This window comes from Rhamphochromis sp. 'chilingali', assembly GCF_963969265.1.
Source record: "Rhamphochromis sp. 'chilingali' genome assembly, chromosome: 12".
Classification (NCBI taxonomy): domain Eukaryota; kingdom Metazoa; phylum Chordata; class Actinopteri; order Cichliformes; family Cichlidae; genus Rhamphochromis; species Rhamphochromis sp. 'chilingali'.
Window position 1 is genome coordinate 32,930,379 of NC_137939.1, and position 22,139 is coordinate 32,952,517.

The 22,139-nt window shown below is 43.1% G+C and overlaps 1 protein-coding gene across 1 annotated transcript in view; it reads right to left on the bottom strand.

Annotated features, from left to right (window-relative positions):
* LOC308407427 (isocitrate dehydrogenase [NAD] subunit gamma, mitochondrial-like) overlaps positions 1-20,422 on the bottom strand; it is a 56,753-nt gene extending 36,331 nt beyond the window's left edge. Inside the window, 1 exon segment of the mRNA XM_080899062.1 lies at positions 20,290-20,422. Within this exon segment, the coding sequence (XP_080755188.1) occupies positions 20,290-20,358 (69 nt within the window). The 5' untranslated portion in view covers positions 20,359-20,422.
* Positions 20,423-22,139: the final 1,717 nt, after the last annotated feature.

Genomic DNA, 22,139 nt, shown 5'->3' on the forward strand with positions numbered 1-22,139 from the left:
GAAACTCTAAGTGCCGCCATGACCACCCCGTTTCCCTGAATGTACAAAGCTTCGCAATTTAACATCACAAAGGTCTTTAGATTCCACAAACTTCAGATCGGTCCAATCTGATGAAATCCCTTGGAGGAGTTCGTCAAAGTAGGAAGCCTGAAAAGAGGGGAAAATGTCGCCAAAATTGCACATTAATTTTAAAATGGCTGACTTCCTGTTGGATTTGGGATATTGCTCCAAGAGACTTTTTTGTACATCTTGATATATCCTATAAGCCTACCAGGGTTCAGATTCATACATAAAACACAGAGCAGGGGCTGATGTTTTGAAATTTTGTAGGGGGCGCTGTGGAGCCATTTTGCGCTATTCAATGAAAATGATCACATAACAACAAAGCCTTAAGCACAATGGAGGTGTGCGCCAAATTTCAAGCCTCTATATTCTTTCCAAGCCCCTCAAAAGCCACTTCATTTTTCATGGTGAACAGCGTTGCCACCAGGGTGCGCCGTTCAGTTTAAAGTCACAATTTTTGCACTAAAGCATCATCAAGGACTGATGGTGATATTCACCGCTTTTGAGGTGGCCACTATGAACCTGTGAAAATCAGTACAACAAAGTGTAAGCCATGACATTTCCTGTTGCCACTAGGTGGCGCTGTCCGTATTTCCGACAATGGGCACATCAATCTGTTCAGGGTGGATCTGACATCATGCCTGTAAAGTCTGGTACTGATCAGACTGGATTTCATTGAGTTATACTAATTTGTTTCTTCATGGCGTGACATCAAAGTTCGCCATGCTGCTGGGGTCACACCCTTTCGCGAAAAGTCACAGTTTTCACTGTAACCCAAGACCAACTCCTTAAGGCTTTCCTGGAGAAATTTGAGGCTGCAGATGTCACCCATCACTATACTGTACCCCAAAGTGTAAAACATGACATTTCCTGTTCCCACTAGGTGGCGCTATCCCTGGTGTCAAATATGGCAGTTGAAATATGTTCAGGGGTGGAGCCTTATCATATGTGTTCACTTTGGTCAAGGACAGAAAATCTAAGACAAAATGAGAGGCAATAAGATTTTCATGGCGAGTCATCGAAATTCGCCATGGCGCCACGGCCTCATGGTATTGTGAAAACTCAAAAGCTCCGCAATTTAACATGGCATAAGGGTGTAGTTGGCACTGACCAAATATGAAGGTTATGAAATCAAACCCCAAGGAGGAGTTCGTCAAAGTTCGAGGCATGGAAATGGTAAAATCAGAGCCAAAATGTCACCTTCAATCCAAAATGGCGGACTTCCTGTTGGGTTTAGGACATTGCCATAATAGACTTTTTTGTTCGACTCTGAACATTATATAGGTGTACCGACTTTCAAACATGTAGGTCATACCCATACCGGGGGCTCGCGTTTTTCATTTTTCTAGGTGGCGCTACTGAGCTAATTTTCCCTGGCCATGTCTGAGAACATTAAAATACGTAAATTTTCACCAGACCTGACGCGTGTGCAAAATTTCATGAGTTTTCGAGCATGTTTAGGCTCTCAAACGGCCAATTCATTTGCCGAAATAATAATAATAATAATAATAATAATAATAATAATAAACAGAGCAATTACAATAGGGCCTTCGCACTGTCAGTGCTCGGGCCCTAATAATAATAATAATAATAATAATAATAATAATAATAATAATAATAATAATAATAATAAACAGAGCAATTACAATAGGGCCTTCGCACTGTCAGTGCTCGGGCCCTAATAATAAACAGAGCAATTACAATAGGGCCTTCGCACTGTCAGTGCTCGGGCCCTAATAAACAGAGCAATTACAATAGGGCCTTCGCACTGTCAGTGCTCGGGCCCTAATAATAAGAAACGGAGCAGATACAATAGGGCCTTCGCACTCTCAGTGCTCGGGCCCTAATAATAATAATAAACAGAGCAATTACAATAGGGCCTTCGCACTATCAGTGCTCGGGCCCTAATAATAAGAAACGGAGCAGATACAATAGGGCCTTCGCACTCTCGGTGCTCGGGCCCTAATAATAATAATAATAATAATAATAATAATAATAATAATAAACAGAGCAATTACAATAGGGCCTTCGCACTGTCAGTGCTCGGGCCCTAATAATAATAATAATTAAAGCTGCAAGCAGCGTTATGAGGGCCCTCGCACCCCCGGCACGTCGAGCCACGCCCAACACCTAAAACCAGCACCTCCGATCTGATGTCACATTGATGGAATTCATGCATTTAACCACCAGCTAACAATTCATCTCATTCAATCATGATTATAGTTGTCCCACTAGGTGGCGCTCTAACCATTACTGACAAATGGCATAACAAACATTTCCTAGCTCGAGTCTCATCACGCCTGTGACCTTTGGGAGAGATTGAACATTTTGATTTTGAGTGACAGCAGATTACTGCTTTTTGGCGAGTGATTGAAACTCCACGTGCCGCCATAACCACCCCATTTCCCTTAATGTAAAAAGCTTCGCAATTTAACATCACAAAGGTCTTTAGATTCCACACACTGGAGATTGCATCAATCTGATGAAATCCCTTGGAGGAGTACGTCAAAGAACGGTGCCTGAAAAGAGGGGAAAATGTTGCCAAAATTGCACATTAATTTTAAAATGGCTGACTTCCTGTTGGATTTGGGATATTGCTCCAAGAGACTTTTTTGTACATCTTGATATCTCCTATAAGCTTACCAGGTTTCAGAATCATACATAAAACACAGAGCAGGGGCTGTGGTTTTGAAATTTTGTAGGGGGCGCTGTGGAGCAATTTCGCGCTATTCAATGAAAATGATCACATGCCAACAAAGCCTTCATCCATTTGGAGGTGTGTGCCAAATTTCAAGCCTCTATAAACTTGCCAAGACCCTCAAAAGCCACTTCATCTTTCATGTTGAACAGCGTTGCCACCAGGGTGCGCCGTTCAGTTTAAAGTCACAATTTTTGCACTGAAGCATCACGAGGGACTGATGGTGATATTCACCGCTTTTGAGGTGGCCACGATGAACCTGGAAAAATCAGTACAACAAAATTAAAGCCATGACATTTCCTGTTGCCACTAGGTGGCGCTGTCCGTATTTCCGACAATGGGCACATCAATCTGTTCAGGGCGGGTCTGACATCATGCCTGTAAAGTCTGGTACTGATCAGACTGGATTTCATTGAGTTATACTAATTTGTTTCTTCATGGCGTGACATCAAAGTTCGCCACGCCGCTGGGGTCACACCCTTTTGCGAAAAGTCACAGTTTTCACTGTAACCCAAGACCAACTCCTTAAGGCTTTCCTGGAGAAATTTGAGGCTGCAGATGTCACCCATCACTATACTGTACCCCAAAGTGTAAAACATGACATTTCCTGTTCCCACTAGGTGGCGCTGTCCTTGATGTCAAATATGGCAGTTGAAATATGTTCAGGGGTGGAGCCTTATCATATGTGTGCTCTTTGGTCCAGATCGGAACATGTATGACAGAATGAGAGGCAATAAGATTTTCATGGCGAGTCATCAAAATTCGCCATGGCGCCACGGCCTCGTACTATTGTGAAAACTCAAAAGCTCCGCAATTTAACATGGCACAAGGGTGTAGTTGACACTGTCCAAATTTGAAGTTTATAGGACCAAATCCCAAGGAGGAGTTCGTTAAAGTACAAGGCATGGAAACGGTAAAATCAGACCCAAAATGTCACCTTCAATCCAAAATGGCGGACTTCCTGTTGGGTTTAGGACATTGCCATAATAGACTTTTTTGTTCGACTCTGTACGTTATATAGGTGTACCGACTTTCAAACATGTAGGTCATACCCATACCGGGGGCTCGCGTTTTTCATTTTTCTAGGTGGCGCTACTGAGCTAATTTTCCCTGGCCATGTCTGAGAACATTAAAATACGTAAATTTTCACCAGACCTGACGCGTGTGCAAAATTTCATGAGTTTTTGAGCATGTTTAGGCCCTCAAAAGGCCGATTCATTTGCCGAAATAATAATAATAATAATAATAATTAAAGCTGCAAGCAGCGTTATGAGGGCCCTCGCACCCCCGGCGCGTCGAGCCACGCCCAACACCTAAAACCAGCACGTCCGATCTGATGTCACATTGATGGAATTCATGCATTTAACCACCAGCTAACATTTCAACTCATTCATTCATGATTAGTTAGTCGTTCCACTAGGTGGCGCTCTAACCATTATGTACAAATGGCATAACAAACATTTCCGAGCTCGAGTCTCATCACACCTGAGACGTTTGGGAGAGATTGGACATTGTGTTTTTGAGTGACAGCAGATTACTGCTTTTTGGCGAGTGATTCAAACTCTAAGTGCCGCCATAACCACCCCGTTTCCCTGGACGTAAAAAGCTTCGCAATTTAACATCACAAAGGTCTTTAGATTCCACACACTGGAGATTGGTTCAATATGATGAAATCCCTTGGAGGAGTTCGTCAAAGAACGGTGCCTGGAAAGAGGGGAAAATGTCACAAAAATTACACATTAATTTTAAAATGGCTGACTTCCTGTTAGATTTGGGATATTGCTCCAAGAGACTTTTTTGTACATCTTGATATCTCCTATAAGCTTACCAGGTTTCAGACTCATACATAAAACACAGAGCTGGGGCTGATGTTTTGAAATTTTGTAGGGGGCGCTGTGGAGCCATTTTGCGCTATTCAATGAAAATGATCACATAACAACAAAGCCTTAAGCACAATGGAGGTGTGCGCCAAATTTCAAGCCTCTATAAACTTTCCAAGCCCCTCAAAAGCCACTTCATTTTTCACGGTGAACAGCGTTGCCACCAGGGTGCGCCGTTCAGTTTAAAGTCACAATTTTTGCACTAAAGCATCATCAAGGACTGATGGTGATATTCACCGCTTTTGAGGTGGCCACTATGAACCTGTGAAAATCAGTACAACAAAGTGTAAGACATGACATTTCCTGTTCCCACTAGGTGGCGCTCTTCATATTCCTGACAATGGGCACATCAATCTGTTCAGGGCGGGTGTGACATCATGCCTGTAAAGTCTGGTACTAATCAGACTGGATTTCATGGAGTTATACTAATTTGTTTCTTCATGGCAAGATATCAAAGTTCGCCATGCTGCTGAGGTCACACCCTTTCGTGAAAAGCCACAGTTTTCACTGTACCCCAAGACCAACTCCTTAAGGCTTTCCTGGAGAAATTTGAGGCTGCAGATGTCACCCATCACTATACTGTACCCCAAAGTGTAAAACATGACATTTCCTGTTCCCACTAGGTGGCGCTGTCCTTGATGTCAAATATGGCAGCTGAAATATGTTCAGGGGTGGAGCCTTATCATATGTGTTCACTTTGGTCAAGGTCAGAAAATGTATGACAAAATGAGAGGCAATAAGATTTTCATGGCGAGTCATCGAAATTCGCCGTGGCGCCACGGCCTCATGGTATTGTGAAAACTCAAAAGCTCCGCAATTTAACATGGCACAAGGGTGTAGTTGGCACTGACCAAATATGAAGGTTATGAAATCAAACCCCAAGGAGGAGTTCGTTAAAGTTCGAGGCATGGAAACGGTAAAATCAGAGCCAAAATGTCACCTTCAATCCAAAATGGCGGACTTCCTGTTGGGTTTAGGACATTGCCATAATAGACTTTTTTGTTCGACTCTGAACGTTATATAGGTGTACCGACTTTCAAATGTGTAGGTCATACCCATACCGGGGGCTCGCGTTTTTCATTTTTCTAGGTGGCGCTACTGAGCTAATTTTCCCTGGCCATGTCTGGGAACATTAAAATACGTAAATTTTCACCAGACCTGACGCGTGTGCAAAATTTCATGAGTTTTCGAGCATGTTTAGGCCCTCAAACGGCCAATTCATTTGCCGAAATAATAATAATAATAATAATAATAAACAGAGCAATTACAATAGGGCCTTCGCACTGTCAGTGCTCGGGCCCTAATTAAAGCTGCAAGCAGCGTTATGAGGGCCCTCGCACCCCCGGCGTGTCGAGCCATGCCCAACACCTGAAACCAGCACCTCCGATCTGATGTCACATTGATGGAATTCATGCATTTAACCACCAGTTAACATTTCATTTGGTTCAACCATGAGTATAGTCGTCCCACTAGGTGGTGCTCTAACCATTATAGACAAAGGGAATAACAAACATTTCCGAGCTCGAGTCTCATCACGCCTGCGACCTTTGGGAGAGATTGGACTTTGTGTCTTTGAGTGACAGCATATTACTGCTTTTTGGCCAGTGATTGAAACTCCACGTGCCGCCATGACCACCCCGTTTCCTTGAACGTAAAAAGCTTCGCAATTTAACATCACAAAGGTCTTTAGATTCCACACACTGGAGAATGGTTCAATATGATGAAATCCCTTGGAGGAGTTCGTCAAAGTATGAAGCCTGAAAAGAGGGGAAAATGTCGCCAAAATTACACATTAATTTTAAAATGGCTGACTTCCTGTTGGATTTGGGATATTGCTCCAAGAGACTTTTTTGTACATCTTGATATTTTCCATAAGCTTACCAGGTTTCAGACTCATAGATGAAACACAGAGCAGGGGCTGTTGTTTTGAAATTTTGTAGGGGGCGCTGTGGAGCAATTTCGAGCTATTCAATGAAAATGATCACATGACAACAAAGCCCAAATCCATTTGGAGGTGTGTGCCAAATTTCAAGCCTCTATAAACTTTCCAAGTCCCTCAAAAGCCACTTCATCTTTCATGGTGAACCGCGTTGCCACCAGGGTGCGCCGTTCAGTGTAAAGTCACAATTTTTGCACTGAAGCATCACGAGGGACTGATGTTGATATTCACCGCTTTTGAGGTGGCCACGATGAACCTGTGAAAATCAGTACAACAAAATTAAAGCCATGACATTTCCTGTTGCCACTAGGTGGCGCTGTCCGTATTTCCGACAATGGGCACATCAATCTGTTCAGGGTGGGTCTGACATCATGCCTGTAAAGTCTGGTACTGATCAGACTGGATTTCATTGAGTTATACTAATTTCTTTCTTCATGGCGTGACATCAAAGTTCGCCATGCTGCTGGGGTCACACCCTTTTGCAAAAAGTCACAGTTTTCACTGTAACCCAAGACCAACTCCTTAAGGCTTTCCTGGAGAAATTTGAGGCTGCAGATGTCACCCATCACTATACTGTACCCCAAAGTGTAAAACATGACATTTCCTGTTCCCACTAGGTGGCGCTGTCGTTGATGTCAAATATGGCAGTTGAAATATGTTCAGGGGTGGAGCCTTATCATATGTGTTCACTTTGGTCAAGGTCAGAAAATGTATGACAAAATGAGAGGCAATAAGATTTTCATGGCGAGTCATCGAAATTCGCCATGGCGCCACGGCCTCATAGTATTGTGAAAACTCAAAAGCTCCGCAATTTAACATGGCCCAAGGGTATAGTTGACACTGTCCAAATTTGAAGTTTATAGGACCAAATCCCAAGGAGGAGTTCGTTAAAGTACAAGGCATGGAAACGGTAAAATCAGAGCCAAAATGTCACCTTCACTCCAAAATGGCGGACTTCCTGTTGGGTTTAGGACATTGCCATAATAGACTTTTTTGTTCGACTCTGAACGTTATATAGGTGTACCGACTTTCAAACTTATAGGTCATACCCATACCGGGGGCTCGCGTTTTTCATTTTTCTAGGTGGCGCTACTGAGCTAATTTTCCCTGGCCATGTCTGAGAACATTAAAATACGTAAATTTTCACCAGACCTGACGCGTGTGCAAAATTTCATGAGTTTTCGAGCATGTTTAGGCCCTCAAACGGCCAATTCATTTGCCGAAATAATAATAATAATAATAATAATAATAATTAAAGCTGCAAGCAGCGTTATGAGGGCCCTCGCACCCCCGGCGCGTCGAGCCACGCCCAACACCTAAAACCAGCACCTCCGATCTGATGTCACATTGATGGAATTCATGCATTTAACCACCACCTAACATTTCAACTCATTCATTCATGATTAGTTAGTCGTTCCACTAGGTGGCACTCTAACCATTATGTACAAATGGAATAACAAACATTTCCGAGCTCGAGTCTCATCACGCCTATGAGCTTTGGGAGAGATTGGACATTGTGTCTTTGAGTGACAGCAGATTACTGCTTTTTGGCGAGTGATTGAAACTCTACGTGCCGCCATGACCACCCCGTTTCCCTGAACGTAAAAAGCTTCGCAATTTAACATCACAAAGGTCTTTAGATTCCACAGACTGGAGATTGGTTCAATATGATGAAATCCCTTGGAGGAGTTTGTCAAAGAACGGTGCCTGGAAAGAGGGGAAAATGTTGCCAAAATTGCACATTAATTTTAAAATGGCTGACTTCCTGTTGGATTTGGGATATTGCTCCAAGAGACTTTTTTGTACATCTTGATATCTCCTATAAGCTTAGCAGGTTTCAGACTCATACATAAAACACAGAGCAGGGGCTGATATTTTGAAATATTGTAGGGGGCGCTGTGGAGCCATTTCGCGCTATTCAATGAAAATGATCACATGACAGCAAAGCCTTCATCACATTGGAGGTGTGTGCCAAATTTAAAGCCTCTATAAACTTTCCAAGCCCCTCAAAAGCCACTTCATCTTTCATGTTGAACCGTGTTGCCACCAGGGTGCGCCGTTCAGTTTAAAGTCACAATTTTTGCACTGAAGCATCACGAGGGACTGATGGTGATATTCACCGCTTTTGAGGTGGCCACGATGAACCTGTGAAAGTCAGTACAACAAAATTAAAGCCATGACATTTCCTGTTGCCACTAGGTGGCGCTGTCCGTATTTCCGACAATGGGCACATCAATCTGTTCAGGGCGGGTCTGACATCATGCCTGTAAAGTCTGGTACTGATCAGACTGGATTTCATTGAGTTATACTAATTTGTTTCTTCATGGCGTGACATCAAAGTTCGCCATGCTGCTGGGGTCACACCCTTTCGCGAAAACTCACAGTTTTCACTGTAACCCAAGACCAACTCCTTAAGGCTTTTCTGGAGAAATTTGAGGCTGCAGATGTCACCCATCACTATACTGTACCCCAAAGTGTAAAACATAACATTTCCTGTTCCCACTAGGTGGCGCTGTCCTTGAGGTCAAATATGGCAGTTGAAATATGTTCAGGGGTGGAGCCTTATCATATGTGTTCACTTTGGTCAAGGTCAGAAAATGTATGACAAAATGAGAGGCAATAAGATTTTCATGGCGAGTCATCGAAATTCGCCATGGCGCCACGGCCTCATAGTATTGTGAAAACTCAAAAGCTCCGCAATTTAACATGGCACAAGGGTGTAGTTGACACTGACCAAATATGAAGGTTATGAAATCAAACCCCAAGGAGGAGTTCGCAAAAGTTCGAGGCATGGAAATGGCAAAATTAGAGCCAAAATGTCACCTTCTCTTCCAAATGGCGGACTTCCTGTTGGGTTTGCGTCAATGGGCCCACTGACTTTTTTGTTCGTCTTGGCATGATACACATGTGTGCCAAATTTCATACATGTAGCTCAAACCATGTGGTCGTAGGGCTGCATTTAACAAGGCATAGGTGGCGCTCTAGAGCCATTTCCCAGTGCTCATATGTAAAACCATTAAAATACAAAATTTTTCACCAGACCTGGCATGTGTGCAAAATTTCATGAGTTTTTGAGCATGTTTAGGCCCTCAAAAAGGCCCTTGTTTCGCCTGAATAATAATAATAATAATAATAATAATAATAAGAAACGGAGCAGATACAATAGGGCCTTCGCACTCTCGGTGCTCGGGCCCTAATTAAAGCTGCAAGCAGCGTTATGAGGGCCCTCGCACCCCCGGCACGTCGAGCCACTGCCAACACCTCAAACCGGCACGTCCGATGTGATGTCACATTGATGGATTTCATGCTTTTAATCACCAGCTAACATTTCATCTTATTCAACCAGGATTATAGTCATGCCACTAGGTGGCGCTCTAACCATTATTGACAAATAGCATAACAAACATTTCCAAGCTCGAGTCTCATCACACCTGCGACCTTTGGGAGAGATTGGACATTGTGTTTTTTAGTGACAGCAGATTACTGCTTTTTGCGAGTGATTGAAACTCTACGTGCCGCCATGACCACCCCGTTTCCCTGAACGGAAAAAGCTTCGCAATTTAACATCACAAAGGTCTTTAGATTCTACACACTGAAGAATGCTTCAATATGATGAAATCCCTTGGAGGAGTTCGTCAAAGTATGAGGCCTGAAAAGGGGGGAAAATGTCATCAAAATTACACATTAATTTTAAAATGGCTGACTTCCTGTTGGATTTGGGATATTGCTCCAAGAGACTTTTTTGTACATCTTGATATCTTACACAAGCTTACCAAGTGTCAGACTCATAGATGAAACACAGAGCAGGGGCTGATGTTTTGAAATATTGTAGGGGGCGCTGTGGAGCCATTTTGCGCTATTCAAGGAAAATGGTTACATAACAACAATGCCTTCATCCATTTGGAGGTGTGTGCCAAATTTCAAGCCTCTATAAACTTTCCAAGCCCCTCAAAAGCCACTTCATCTTTCATGATGAACCGCGTTGCCACCAGGGTGCGCCGTTCAGTTTAAAGTCACAATTTTTGCACTGAAGCATCACGAGGGACTGATGGTGATATTCACCGCTTTTGAGGTGGCCACGATCAACCTGTGAAAATCAGTACAACAAAGTTAAAGCCATGACATTTCCTGTTGCCACTAGGTGGCGCTGTCCGTATTTCCGACAATGGGCACATCAATCTGTTCAGGGCGGGTCTGACATCATGCCTGTAAAGTCTGGTACTGATCAGACTGGATTTCATTGAGTTATACTAATTTGTTTCTTCATGGCGTGACATCAAAGTTCGCCATGCTGCTGGGGTCACACCCTTTTGCGAAAACTCACAGTTTTCACTGTAACCCAAGACCAACTCCTTAAGGCTTTCCTGGAGAAATTTGAGGCTGCAGATGTCACCCATCACTATACTGTACCCCAAAGTGTAAAACATGACATTTCCTGTTCCCACTAGGTGGCGCTGTCCTTGATGTCAAATATGGCAGTTGAAATATGTTCAGGGGTGGAGCCTTATCATATGTGTTCACTTTGGTCAAGGTCAGAAAATGTATGACAAAATGAGAGGCAATAAGATTTTCATGGCGAGTCATCGAAATTCGCCATGGCGCCACGGCCTCATAGTATTGTGAAAACTCAAAAGCTCCGCAATTTAACATGGCACAAGGGTGTAGTTGACACTGTCCAAATTTGAAGTTTATAGGACCAAATCCCAAGGAGGAGTTCGTTAAAGTACAAGGCATGGAAACGGTAAAATCAGAGCCAAAATGTCACCTTCAATCCAAAATGGCGGACTTCCTGTTGGGTTTAGGACATTGCCATAATAGACTTTTTTGTTCGACTCTGAACGTTATAACGGTGTACCGACTTTCAAACTTGTAGGCCATACCCATACCGGGGGCTCGCGTTTTTCAATTTTCTAGGTGGCGCTACTGAGCTAATTTTCCCTGGCCATGTCTGACAACATTAAAATACGTAAATTTTCACCAGACCTGACGCGTGTGCAAAATTTCATGAGTTTTCGAGCATGTTTAGGCCCTCAAACGGCCAATTCATTTGCCGAAATAATAATAATAATAATAATAATAATAATTAAAGCTGCAAGCAGCGTTATGAGGGCCCTCGCACCCCCGGCGCGTCGAGCCACGCCCAACACCTAAAACCAGCACCTCCGATCTGATGTCACATTGATGGAATTCATGCATTTAACCACCAGCTAACATTTCAACTCATTCATTCATGATTAGTTAGTCGTTCCACTAGGTGGCGCTCTAACCATTATGTACAAATGGCATAACAAACACTTCCAAGCTCGAGTCTCATCACACCTGAGACGTTTGGGAGAGATTGGACATTGTGTTTTTGAGTGACAGCAGATTACTGCTTTTTGGCGAGTGATAAAAACTCTAAGTGCCGCCATAACCACCTCGTTTCCCTGAACGTAAAAAGCTTCGCAATTTAACATCACAAAGGTCTTTAGATTCCACAAGGTGCAGATCGGTCCAATCTGATGAAATCCCTTGGAGGAGTTCGTCAAAGTACGGTGCCTGAAAAGATGGGAAAATGTCGCCAAAATTGCACATTCATTTTAAAATGGCTGACTTCCTGTTGGATTTGGGATATTGCTCCAAGAGGCTTTTTTGTACATCTTAATATCTTCCATGAGCTTACCAAGTTTCAGACTCATAGATAAAACACAGAGCAGGGGCTGATATTTTGGAATTTTGTAGGGGGCGCCATGGAGCCATTTTGCGCTATTCAATGAAAATGGTCACATAACAACAAAGCCTTCGTCACATTGGAGGTGTGCGCCAAATTTAAAGCCTCTATAAACTTTCCAAGCCCCTCAAAAGCAACTTCATCTTTCATGGTGAACTGCGCTGCCACCAGGGTGCGCCATTCAGTTTAAAGTCACAATTTTCGCACTGAACCATCACGAAGGACTGATGGTGATATTCACCGCTTTTGAGGTGGCCACGATGAACCTGTGAAAATCAGTACAACAAAGTGTAAGACATGACATGTCCTGTTGCCACTAGGTGGCGCTGTACGTATTCCCGACAATGGGCACATCAATCTGTTCAGGGTGGGTCTGACATCATGACTGTAAAGTCTGGTACTGATCAGACTGGATTTCATTGAGTTATACTAATTTGTTTCTTCATGGCGTGACATCAAAGTTCGCCATGCCGCTGAGGTCACACCCTTTGGCGAAAAGTCACAGTTTTCACTGTAACCCAAGACCAACTCCTTAAGGCTTTCCTGGAGAAATTTGAGGCTGCAGATGTCACCCATCACTATACTGTACCCCAAAGTGTAAAACATGACATTTCCTGTTCCCACTAGGTGGCGCTGTCCCTGGTGTCAAATATGGCAGTTGAAATATGTTCAGGGGTGGAGCCTTATCATATGTGTTCACTTTGGTCAAGGTCAGAAAATCTATGACAGAATGAGAGGCAATAAGATTTTCATGGCGAGTCATCGTAATTCGCCATGGCGCCACGGCCTCACCGTATTGTGAAAACTCAAAAGCTCCGCAATTTAACATGGCACAAGGGTGTAGTTGACACTGACCAAATATGAAAGTTATGAAATCAAACCCCAAGGAGGAGTTCGCAAAAGTTCGAGGCATGGAAATGGCAAAATTAGAGCCAAAATGTCACCTTCTCTTCCAAATGGCGGACTTCCTGTTGGGTTTGCGTCAATGGGCCCACAGACTTTTTTGTTCGTCTTGGCATGATACACATGTGTGCCAAATTTCATACATGTAGCTCAAACGATGTGGTCGTAGGGCTGCATTTAACAAGGCATAGGTGGCGCTCTAGAGCCATTTCCCAGTGCTCATATGTAAAACCATTAAAATACAAAATTTTTCACCAGACCTGGCATGTCTGCAAAATTTCATGAGTTTTTGAGCATGTTTAGGCCCTCAAAAAGGCCCTTGTTTGGGGTGAATAATAATAATAATAATAATAATAATAATAATAATAATAATAAGAAACAGAGCAGATACAATAGGGCCTTCGCACAGTCAGTGCTCGGGCCCTAATAATAATAATAATAATAAACAGAGCAATTACAATAGGGCCTTCGCACTATCAGTGCTCGGGCCCTAATTAAAGCTGCAAGCAGCGTTATGAGGGCCCGAGCACCCCCGGCGCGTCGAGCCACGCCCAACACCTAAAACCAGCACGTCCGATCGATGTCACATTGATGGAATTCATGCATTTAACCACCAGCTAACATTTCAACTCATTCATTCATGATTAGCTAGTCGTTCCACTAGGTGGCACTCTAACCATTATGTACAAATGGCATAACAAACATTTCCGAACTCGAGTCTCATTATGCCTGCGACCTTTGGGTGAGATTGGACATTGTGTTTTTGAGTAACAGCAGATTACTGCGTTTTGGCGAGTGATTGAGAGTCTACGTGCCGCCATAACCACCCCGTTTCCCTGAACGTAAAAAGCTTCGCAATTTAACAACACAAAGGTCTTTGGATTCCACACACTGAAGGATAGTGCAATCTGATGAAATCCCTTGGAGGAGTTCGTCAAAGAACGAAGCCTGAAAAGAGGGGAAAATGTTGCCAAAATTGCACATTAATTTTAAAATGGCTGACTTCCTGTTGGATTTGGGATATTGCTCCAAGAGACTTTTTTGTACATCTTGATATCTTACACAAGCTTACCAAGTGTCAGACTCATAGATGAAACACAGAGCAGGGGCTGATGTTTTGAAATATTGTAGGGGGCGCTGTGGAGCCATTTTGCGCTATTCAAGGAAAATGGTTACATAACAACAATGCCTTCATCCATTTGGAGGTGTGTGCCAAATTTCAAGCCTCTATATACTTTCCAAGCCCCTCAAAAGCCACTTCATCTTTCATGATGAACCGCGTTGCCACCAGGGTGCGCCGTTCAGTTTAAAGTCACAATTTTTGCACTGAAACATCACGAGGGACTGATGTTGATATTCACCGCTTTTGAGGTGGCCACGATGAACCTGTGAAAATCAGTACAACAAAGTGTAAGACATGACATTTCCTGTTGCCACTAGGTGGCGCTGTCCGTATTCCCGACAATGGGCACATCAATCTGTTCAGGGCGGGTCTGACATCATGCCTGTAAAGTCTGGTACTGATCAGACTGGATTTCATTGAGTTATACTAATTTCTTTCTTCATGGCGTGACATCAAAGTTCGCCATGCTGCTGGGGTCACACCCTTTCGCGAAAACTCACAGTTTTCACTGTAACCCAAGACCAACTCCTTAAGGCTTTCCTGGAGAAATTTGAGGCTGCAGGTGTCACCCATCACTATACTGTACCCCAAAGTGTAAAACATGACATTTCCTGTTCCCACTAGGTGGCGCTGTCCCTGGTGTCAAATATGGCAGTTGAAATATGTTCAGGGGTGGAGCCTTATCATATGTGTTCACTTTGGTCAAGGTCAGAAAATGTATGACAAAATGAGAGGCAATAAGATTTTCATGGCGAGTCATCGAAATTCGCCATGGCGCCACGGCCTCATGGTATTGTGAAAACTCAAAAGCTCCGCAATTTAACATGGCACAAGGGTGTAGTTGACACTGTCCAAATTTGAAGTTTATAGGACCAAATCCCAAGGAGGAGTTCGTTAAAGTTCGAGGCATGGAAATGGCAAAATTAGAGCCAAAATGTCACCTTCTCTTCCAAATGGCGGACTTCCTGTTGGGTTTGTGTCAATGGGCCCACAGACTTTTTTGTTCGTCTTGGAATGATACACATGTGTGCCAAATTTCATACATGTAGCTCAAACCATGTGGTCGTAGGGCTGCATTTAACAAGGCATAGGTGGCGCTCTAGAGCCATTTCCCAGTGCTCATAAGTAAAACCATTAAAATACAAAATTTTTCACCAGACCTGGCATGTGTGCAAAATTTCATGAGTTTTTGAGCATGTTTAGGCCCTCAAAAAGGCCCTTGTTTGGGGTGAATAATAATAATAATAATAATTAAAGCTGCAAGCAGCGTTATGAGGGCCCTCGCACCCCCGGCGCGTCGAGCCACGCCCAACACCTAAAACCAGCACGTCCGATCTGATGTCACATTGATGGAATTCATGCATTTAACCACCAGCTAACATTTCAACTCATTCATTCATGATTAGTTAGTCGTTCCACTAGGTGGCGCTCTAACCATTATGTACAAATGGCATAACAAACATTTCCGAGCTCGAGTCTCATCACACCTGAGACGTTTGGGAGAGATTGGACATTGTGTTTTTGAGTGACAGCAGATTACTGCTTTTTGGCGAGTGATTGAAACTCTAAGTGCCGCCATAACCACCCCGTTTCCCTGGACGTAAAAAGCTTCGCAATTTAACATCACAAAGGTCTTTAGATTCCACACACTGGAGATTGGTTCAATATGATGAAATCCCTTGGAGGAGTTCGTCAAAGAACGGTGCCTGGAAAGAGGGGAAAATGTCACAAAAATTACACATTAATTTTAAAATGGCTGACTTCCTGTTAGATTTGGGATATTGCTCCAAGAGACTTTTTTGTACATCTTGATATCTCCTATAAGCTTACCAGGTTTCAGACTCATACATAAAACACAGAGCTGGGGCTGATGTTTTGAAATTTTGTAGGGGGCGCTGTGGAGCCATTTTGCGCTATTCAATGAAAATGATCACATAACAACAAAGCCTTAAGCACAATGGAGGTGTGCGCCAAATTTCAAGCCTCTATAAACTTTCCAAGCCCCTCAAAAGCCACTTCATTTTTCACGGTGAACAGCGTTGCCACCAGGGTGCGCCGTTCAGTTTAAAGTCACAATTTTTGCACTAAAGCATCATCAAGGACTGATGGTGATATTCACCGCTTTTGAGGTGGCCACTATGAACCTGTGAAAATCAGTACAACAAAGTGTAAGACATGACATTTCCTGTTCCCACTAGGTGGCGCTCTTCATATTCCTGACAATGGGCACATCAATCTGTTCAGGGCGGGTGTGACATCATGCCTGTAAAGTCTGGTACTAATCAGACTGGATTTCATGGAGTTATACTAATTTGTTTCTTCATGGCAAGATATCAAAGTTCGCCATGCTGCTGAGGTCACACCCTTTCGTGAAAAGCCACAGTTTTCACTGTACCCCAAGACCAACTCCTTAAGGCTTTCCTGGAGAAATTTGAGGCTGCAGATGTCACCCATCACTATACTGTACCCCAAAGTGTAAAACATGACATTTCCTGTTCCCACTAGGTGGCGCTGTCCTTGATGTCAAATATGGCAGTTGAAATATGTTCAGGGGTGGAGCCTTATCATATGTGTTCACTTTGGTCAAGGTCAGAAAATGTATGACAAAATGAGAGGCAATAAGATTTTCATGGCGAGTCATCGAAATTCGCCGTGGCGCCACGGCCTCATGGTATTGTGAAAACTCAAAAGCTCCGCAATTTAACATGGCACAAGGGTGTAGTTGGCACTGACCAAATATGAAGGTTATGAAATCAAACCCCAAGGAGGAGTTCGTTAAAGTTCGAGGCATGGAAACGGTAAAATCAGAGCCAAAATGTCACCTTCAATCCAAAATGGCGGACTTCCTGTTGGGTTTAGGACATTGCCATAATAGACTTTTTTGTTCGACTCTGAACGTTATATAGGTGTACCGACTTTCAAACGTGTAGGTCATACCCATACCGGGGGCTCGCGTTTTTCATTATTCTAGGTGGCGCTACTGAGCTAATTTTCCCTGGCCATGTCTGGGAACATTAAAATACGTAAATTTTCACCAGACCTGACGCGTGTGCAAAATTTCATGAGTTTTCGAGCATGTTTAGGCCCTCAAACGGCCAATTCATTTGCCGAAATAATAATAATAATAATAATAATAATAATAATAATAATAAACAGAGCAATTACAATAGGGCCTTCGCACTGTCAGTGCTCGGGCCCTAATTAAAGCTGCAAGCAGCGTTAGGAGGGCCCTCGCACCCCCGGCGTGTCGAGCCATGCCCAACACCTGAAACCAGCACGTCCGATCTGATGTCACATTGATGGAATTCATGCATTCAACCACCAGCTAACATTTCATCTCATTCAATCATCATTATAGTCGTCCCACTAGGTGGCGCTCTAACCATTACTGACAAATGGCATAACAAACATTTCCTAGCTCGAGTCTCATCACGCCTGCGACCTTTGGGACATATTGGACATTTTGATTTTGAGTGACAGCAGATTACTGCTTTTTGGCGAGTGATTGAAACTCCACGTGCCGCCATGACCACCCCGTTTCCTTGAACGTAAAAAGCTTCGCAATTTAACATCACAAAGGTCTTTAGATTCCACACACTGGAGAATGGTTCAATATGATGAAATCCCTTGGAGGAGTTCGTCAAAGTATGAAGCCTGAAAAGAGGGGAAAATGTTGCCAAAATTACACATTAATTTTTGAAATGGCTGACTTCCTGTTGGATTTGGGATATTGCTCCAAGAGACTTTTTTGTACATCTTGATATTTTCCATAAGCTTACCAGGTTTCAGACTCATAGATGAAACACAGAGCTGGGGCTGATGTTTTGAAATTTTGTAGGGGGCGCTGTGGAGCAATTTCGCGCTATTCAATGAAAATGATCACATGACAACAAAGCCTACATCCATTTGGAGGTGTGTGCCAAATTTCAAGCCTCTATAAACTTTCCAAGCCCCTCAAAAGCCACTTCATCTTTCATGGTGAACCGCGTTGCCACCAGGGTGCGCCGTTCAGTTTAAAGTCACAATTTTTGCACTGAAGCATCACGAGGGACTGATGTTGATATTCATCGCTTTTGAGGTGGCCACGATGAACCTGTGAAAATCAGTACAACAAAATTAAAGCCATGACATTTCCTGTGGCCACTAGGTGGCGCTGTCCGTATTTCCGACAATGGGCACATCAATCTGTTCAGGGCGGGTCTGACATCATGCCTGTAAAGTCTGGTACTGATCAGACTGGATTTCATTGAGTTATACTAATTTCTTTCTTCATGGCGTGACATCAAAGTTCGCCATGCTGCTGGGGTCACACCCTTTTGCGAAAACTCACAGTTTTCACTGTAACCCAAGACCAACTCCTTAAGGCTTTCCTGGAGAAATTTGAGGCTGCAGATGTCACCCATCACTATACTGTACCCCAAAGTGTAAAACATGACATTTCCTGTTCCCACTAGGTGGCGCTGTCCTTGATGTCAAATATGGCAGTTGAAATATGTTCAGGGGTGGAGCCTTATCATATGTGTTCACTTTGGTCCAGATCGGAACATGTATGACAGAATGAGAGGCAATAAGATTTTCATGGCGAGTCATCGAAATTCGCCATGGCGCCACGGCCTCATAGTATTGTGAAAACTCAAAAGCTCCGCAATTTAACATGGCACAAGGGTGTAGTTGACACTGTCCAAATTTGAAGTTTATAGGACCAAATCCCAAGGAGGAGTTCGTTAAAGTACAAGGCATGGAAACGGTAAAATCAGAGCCAAAATGTCACCTTCAATCCAAAATGGCGGACTTCCTGTTGGGTTTGCGTCAATGGGCCCACAGACTTTTTTGTTCATCTTGGCATGATACACATGTGTGCCAAATTTCATACATGTAGCTCAAACCGTGTCGTCGTAGGGCTGCATTTAACAAGGCATAGGTGGCGCTCTAGAGCCATTTCCCAGTGCTCATATGTAAAACCATTAAAATACAAAATTTTTCACCAAACCTGGCATGTGTGCAAAATTTCATGAGTTTTTGAGCATGTTTAGGCCCTCAAAAAGGCCCTTGTTTGGGGTGAATAATAATAATAATAATAATAATAATAATAATAATAATAATAAGAAACGGAGCAGATACAATAGGGCCTTCGCACTCTCAGTGCTCGGGCCCTAATAATAATAATAATAATAATAATAATAATAAGAAACGGAGCAGATACAATAGGGCCTTCGCACTGTCAGTGCTCGGGCCCTAATAATAATAAACAGAGCAATTACAATAGGGCCTTCGCACTGTCAGTGCTCGGGCCCTAATAATAATAATAATAAACAGAGCAATTACAATAGGGCCTTCGCACTGTCAGTGCTCGGGCCCTAATTATGGGTCTCGACAGGCTGTTTGAATCATAAATAAATAAAAACATGCATTTCCACCGTGACCTGCAGACTTTAATGAACATGTAAGCATAGCAGAGTCGACGAGCGTGGAAAACTGAGGTTTTTCTTTGAGCTCAAATACAATGAAAAACAAAACAGGAAATGCCTTCCGGATTGGCAGCTTAAACATAAGAGCGAGCCTGATGAGGCTTGTTGCGTTTGTTTTGTGCAGACTGGCATGTCTACACAACAGCGAGGCGCATATTTGTGTAGTTATACCTGCTCGAAACTTCTTAAAACTGCGTCTGAGTAACAACACAAGCAAAACACGGACTCGTGGACAACAGACAGCTTTTCCGCCGGAGAAGTGAACCTGTCTGTCTTTACTCGGCGCAGAGGTGTAGTCTCTGAATAATGCATGACTTTGCAGGGAAGAGTGTAGGCTTACAGATGGCAGCAGGAAACATCCTCAAACTGCAGAATTACGTAAAACGCTGACGCGAACCGGACGCTGACCCGTGGTGCTGAACGGACAGCGGCAGCTAACTAACCACCTGCTGCACCATCCAAAACGCGGTGTGTTCAACAGGTAACCGCACCGGGCGGCTCCTACCTGCGGTGACCGGGGGCTGAAGAGCGGTTTCAGGGTTCCGGACAGAGCGCGCATAGAGCGGGTCGTCATGTCTACTCTTCCCTCTGAAGACAGGAAGACACGGGGACGAGCTGCGCGATCACGTTAATCTGTCTGTAATGGGCGTAGGTTTTATTTGAGCCCTACAGCCAGGGGCGGTTCCAGGAGTTTTAAATGGGGTGCCACGGGGATTACAAGAATCAGGGTGTGGAGGGCGGAGGCTCATGGGAAATAAAAAAACCAAACAAACAACCTCAGAAATGAGAATTAAAAACCAACCAAAAGCACCTGAAACATATCGAAAATTTGTTGTAACAATTTAACGTGAAGTCCTCCTCAGTAACGCTGGAAATAATATGATCACCGGTTGCTACGGAAACGCACGTATAACTTCTTGGTATTAAAATCAGCAGTAAATAAAGTGTAGCACCAAAAACATGCCAGTGACTGCTTTGATTTACACAGTCGCCTTTAGTTTGTTATTTTTTCTGCAAACACTCGCTAACTACTCCAATGGTAGTAAAATGTGAATAGATGGGCCTTTAATGTTCGCCTTTGAAGTAAAAGCTGTGCCTCGGAGCCGCCAACATGTTTCAAAAGGTGTAACACTGAGTTCAAAGGGGAATGGTCCCTGTTTCTGGTTTCTATCACACTTTTCACAATTTCAAGTGCGTAGCTGCAATGTTAGGAGAAAAATCACTTCCATGCAAATTACATGCAACAAGGTTTTTCCTTGGCAACAGGTGGATCTCTAAGGAAAAATATGGCCTACTGATTGATCTCTAGCCAACATGACTGGGGCTTTGGTAAATTCAAATTCAAATTCAAATTCAAATTTTATTTGTCACGTACACAGTCATACACAGTACGATATGTAGTGAAATGCTTGGACAACTGCTCGTGACCTAAAGAAAACAAAAAAGGAAAAGGCTATGAATAAGATAGGAAATAAATATGAAAAATTAAAAAGGGTAAATTTAACTAGGAAGGAATAAAATATAAATTAAGGTTAAAAATGAAATAACTGTACAACACAAATTAGAATGAAGGGTAAATTTAACTGGGAAAGAATAAGATAAAATATATAAATTAAAGTTGAAAATAAAATAACTGTACAACAAAATACACAATACACAATATAGAACTATATAAGAATGTATGAAGAAATATAAATAAATAAATACACAATAACAGCAGCTGTACAAGTATTAACTGGAAATGAAGAATATAATGTCCAGTGTTGTGCAATCCACATTATGTCTTGTGCAGTGCAAATATGCTTAAAGTGATTTAAGTGATGAAGTGAAAACAATGTCCAGAATGTCCAGTGTGTGTAAGAACTGTATGTGTGGGTCAGTACTGTGTGGTGGTGTGATTGAGAGACCGTATCGCCTGCGGGAAGAAGCTCCTCCTCAGTCTCTCTGTGTTGGTCTTCAGGGAGCGGAATCGCTTTCCTGACCTCAACAGAGAGAACAGTCTGTTGTTGGGATGGCTGAGGTCCTTCACGATCTTCCTGGCCTTGGTAGTCATTCTCCCAGCAACCTTCCAACCAGTCAGGGAATAATCATTTTTCTTTCATAAATGGTGGTTGCCAGATGACCAGAGCAGTCTCTAAGCTTGACCAGGGCCTTATTCACACAATCCTCCATCCAGCAGTCACATGTTTGCAAAACTTCAGTAGTCTGGATACAATACTAAACATGCTTAATGTTACTGAATGGTAGAAGTAAATAACAGTGTCTCAAATATCCTTTTTCACAGAATTACTGTGGCTCAATGTACAGAGTCTAAAGTGAAATAAACCATTAATGTGAGAGAGCAGGTGAGTCTCT